The 4242-nt window shown below is 42.4% G+C and overlaps 1 protein-coding gene across 1 annotated transcript; it reads right to left on the bottom strand.

The window, feature by feature from the left end:
- Positions 1 to 3276: 3276 nt before the first annotated feature.
- LOC145417188 (uncharacterized) lies at positions 3277 to 4032 on the bottom strand. The gene has a single exon (XM_080285962.1). It carries the CDS (start codon positions 4030 to 4032, stop codon positions 3277 to 3279), a length of 756 nt encoding a protein of 251 aa, XP_080142088.1.
- Positions 4033 to 4242: the final 210 nt, after the last annotated feature.

Genomic DNA, 4242 nt, shown 5'->3' with positions numbered 1-4242 from the left:
GGCAGTGGTAGTTGTGGTGATAGTGGTAGTTGTGGTGGTAATGGTAGTTGTGGTGGTAGAGGTGGTTATGGCAGTAGTGGTAGTTGTGACGGAATTGATAGTTGTGGTAGTATTGGTAGTTGTGGTAGTATTGGTAGTTGTGGTAGTATTGGTAGTTGTGGTAGTGGTAATTGTGGTAGTGGTAGTTGTGGCGGTAGTGGTAGTTGGGGTGGTAGTGGTATTTGTGATAATGGTAGTCGAGGTAGTAATGGTAGTTGTGGTAGTGGTAGTTGGGGTGGTAGTGATATTTGTGATGATAACGGTAGAGGTAGTAATGGTAGTTGTGGTAGTGGTAGTTGTGGTGGTAGTGGTAGTTGTGGTGGTTGTAGCGGTAATATATGCAGTGTGGTATTGTGGTGATGGTGGTAGTTGTAGTGGTAATTTCTGTGGTGGCTGTAGCGGTAATATATGCAGTGTGGTAGTGTGGTAATGGTGGTAGTTGTACTTGTGGTGGTAATTTCTGTGGTGGTTGTAGCGGTATTATATGCAGTGTGGTATTGTGGTGATGGTGGTAGTTGTGGTGGTAATTTCTGTGGTGGTTGTAGCGGTAATATATGCAGTGTGGTAGTGTGGTTGTGATGCCCGATCCCTTTTATTGGGTGTTGTTGTTTGAGGCTGACTTGCAACGATCACCACAAATTATATCCTTAGAGTTCGTTCGACCCTTATCCTGATATTGTTGGACTAACTGTGGAATCGGTTAGGATCCAAGATTATTCAAAAATTTATTTAAATCTCTCTATCAAATATCACACACAAGGAAAATTGGCCGTTCTGAATAATTACTAATAGGAAAGAAATTTGGTAGCTTGATCGTGAGTAGCGTAACAATAAGAGAATTTTTAGGTAGCGTAACAAAAACAACTTTGGGTAGCGTGACAATGCAATAACAGAACTTTATACTCCCAAAACCGATTCAGCACAGGGGTCGAAAACAATTCCCACCAAGGCACGAGGGTTATGAGAAGAAGTTATACAGGATTTGAGAGATATAAGAGAGGAATGACAGTGAAACTCAATAAACGTTACAAAATGCTGAATTTACTAATATCTCTTTCTTTAAATCACATTACATTATACTATTCAATTTACTAATAAATGACAACTTATTTTTCTCTAAGAAATGAAACTTTACTTTTTGATAGAACTCTAGATTTTTCAATCATTTAACATTTTATTTATTCATAGTACACAGAATTTTCTCCACAACGAATGTTATACAGGCACATATACCTCAGTTAGCCAACAGTTGTTATTACTCTTTAGATCTCACTCCTCCCCAACATCACTGATACTTAACATAAACGGTTCGCCACATTCAGTACACTCGTGGGCATACAGGCTTTCTCCGAGCACATCAGGCGAGGGAGTTTGCCTTGGGGACTTAGGGTACTCTCCGAGCTCACCTGATACATTATATACCAAAAGAAAAAAAAATCACGACTATTCTCCTTTCACAAGATAAATTTACTAAATAATTACATAATCAAAAGAACTATTCACTGAGTTTTGTGTAAATGGTGAGTGTACAATTTAAATCCTAACGAACTTTGCTAGGGCAGTTACAATATGGCGGTTTGAGGAAGTTTTTGAGGTGGCGTCTTCACAGCATCTGTACATAGCGCGGGGGCAAAATTGAGAATCAGTCACATTACAACTTAGGTCACAACGGCACACATAATATCACTGAACTTTTACAACGCCAGTATGAACAAGGGGGAAGGGAAGAAAACGGAGTAATGAAACTCACCCGTACATAGCGCGGGGGCAAAATTGAGAATGAGCAAGGAGCTGGCTAATACCCCCCTCTGTTACTTTTCAAAATGCGGGAAACTAAGCGACTTGGATGACGTGTAGGGTACTTTTTGCTTTACCCCATGAGGGTCACAACTCTAAACTTCTGATTCTGAACGGATGCAGATATTAATTTTCTTTACTCTCAATCTGACAGGGAAAATTTAGTTATTCTAATTATCTCACACAAAGAGTCGTAAATTGAATCAACAGCGGTCGCTAGCATCCTCTCGGCGGAGGAATACATTACCCAACTATTACGTCATGTCCTCGGGCACTAGTTAACTAAAACTTTTAACGGCTTTCTCCCCTCTATACGATATTATTTCTTCTATAAGCATGTTAATCGACAACATTATGATTTTACTGATTACATCAGATCTGATTTAATAGAAAATGAGTACAGACGATACGCCACTCAAATACCCCACGTATGCCCCCAGCAAATTCACCTACAACATGTACAAATATTCTTAAGGATTAGCACAGCATAAATGAGATTTATGATCTTACAGCTACAGAAATAATAATAAAAAGAACATTAACTACTAGGTACAAGCATGTTTCTATATCTTAAGCCTAGAATGGATTAGGGTAAATACAAATGTATAGATACGTACTAAAGTCTTAACTTACATGACTTTCAAATATGTATAACTTACGTGCTAAAGCCTTAGCTTACATGACTCTCCCATGTTTTGACTCTTGTGGCATTACACGGCTCTCCCCCTCCGGAAGCTAAATTTTCCCCTGTCCACTCCATAACACACAGCAGATTACTAACCAAGGGAGGTGTGCCAACGAGACAGATATTACTAGTCAAGCGCCATCACCTTTTACTCTGAGTAGACGTTAATTTCTTCATAACACTCTCAACATGACAACTCCTTCATCCCCTCATAAGTGGCGCTCTTTCGGCCCACACGTAACACCAACCACATACCCCTGGGGGTTGTTTCACCTGTCACATCTCTCTCTTTCCCCATTTTCTTTTGGTGAAGATATCAGTGCCCAAGCCAGCCTCCTGTCCGGGTCAAGGTTATCCACCCACCTGGGTTATGATTGGCACTCTCGATAGCAAGATAGTCCCGGGGACGCTTCCACATTGCTCTCTCAAACACACCTTCGTTTATTCCTCACATTCATTCAACCATGTGTTTCCAACCCTCCACCCGGCATACTTACTAGCGCTTGCTACGTCCTAAAGTGACCTCCCTTCACCACGAACCGTGCTGATTGTGAGTTGAGGGATGAGCGCTTTCCCCCTCGAATTAAAGCACTTGTCCCCACTTCAGCACAAGGTCTACTCTCTCTTTGATCTAACTCTGGGTTTGATTTTTTTTTTTCTTTCATATCACCTCTGGCGGTTGACTTTCACATGGTCTTGGTTTCGCACATCAATCTTTACTGTCTCGGAACACAACTTTCCACCACAATTCATCACTAACATTCTTCAATCAACCTCTGGGGAGGCCTCCTAGTTCGAAGAGGTAGGTTCTCATCCTCGGGACACAGGGTAAACTCCTCAAGAGGACCCAATAACCACTCCTCACTACCACTGTACGGCTTCACTTTGTCTGCTGCCCTTTGTACTTTGTTTCCAGTGAACACGTTTTCTAACACATATCCTCCCCCGTCCAATAATACTTGCACTACTCGGTAAGGCCCATCCCATTTCACGTTCAACTTTCGACATGTCCCTGGGATAGGGGTCTCCCATTTTATCCACACCAGACTGCGAACTCCTACCAACTGATTCTTACGCCGGAGGTTCGCCACACTTCTATACCTTCTGGTCATTTTCTCATGGGTCTGTTTAATTAGTTCGTGAGCAACAGCCAACTCGTCCTCTTCTCCATCAACACTGGGCAAGGAAGCACTAACAATTCTAGGCGGGTAGCGAGAGAAAAATGCAAAATAGGGTTGGTGTCCCGTAGAGGAGTGCCAGGCCTGATTCATCACGACCTGGGTTGGTTGCAGGAGTTCAGGCCAGTGGAGAGGATGCCCATTACTCAAACAGGCCAGCACACTCTTGAAGGTGCGGTGCATCCTTTCAACCATCCCATTACTCTGAGGATGATACGGCATGTTATACCAGATCGTAACATTCCGCCTCCTGCAGAACTGCTGGAACTCCCGACTGTAGAACTCTCCTCCGTTGTCCACCATAACCCCTCTTGGAGTGCCATAGTCTGCCATAAACTGCCCTAGGTTGTGTACTATCGTGTGTGTATGTTTTGTTTTAAGAGGATAGAATTTAACATACCTAGAGTAGTGATCAATCAGTGTCATCACGTAGCGATAGCCCTGTACTCCAGCAGTCATATCTGTCATCTATACTGATTCTTTCAAGTGGTTTATCCACAGGTGGAAACACTTTATACTGCTGTTGTAGTCCAGCTTCGCCTT

This window comes from Coenobita brevimanus, chromosome 109, assembly GCF_032717465.1.
Source record: "Coenobita brevimanus isolate Jiangsu-jjx chromosome 109, ASM3271746v2, whole genome shotgun sequence".
Taxonomy (NCBI): Eukaryota; Metazoa; Arthropoda; class Malacostraca; order Decapoda; family Coenobitidae; genus Coenobita; species Coenobita brevimanus.
This window is presented reverse-complemented; position numbering and strand designations above follow the sequence as displayed.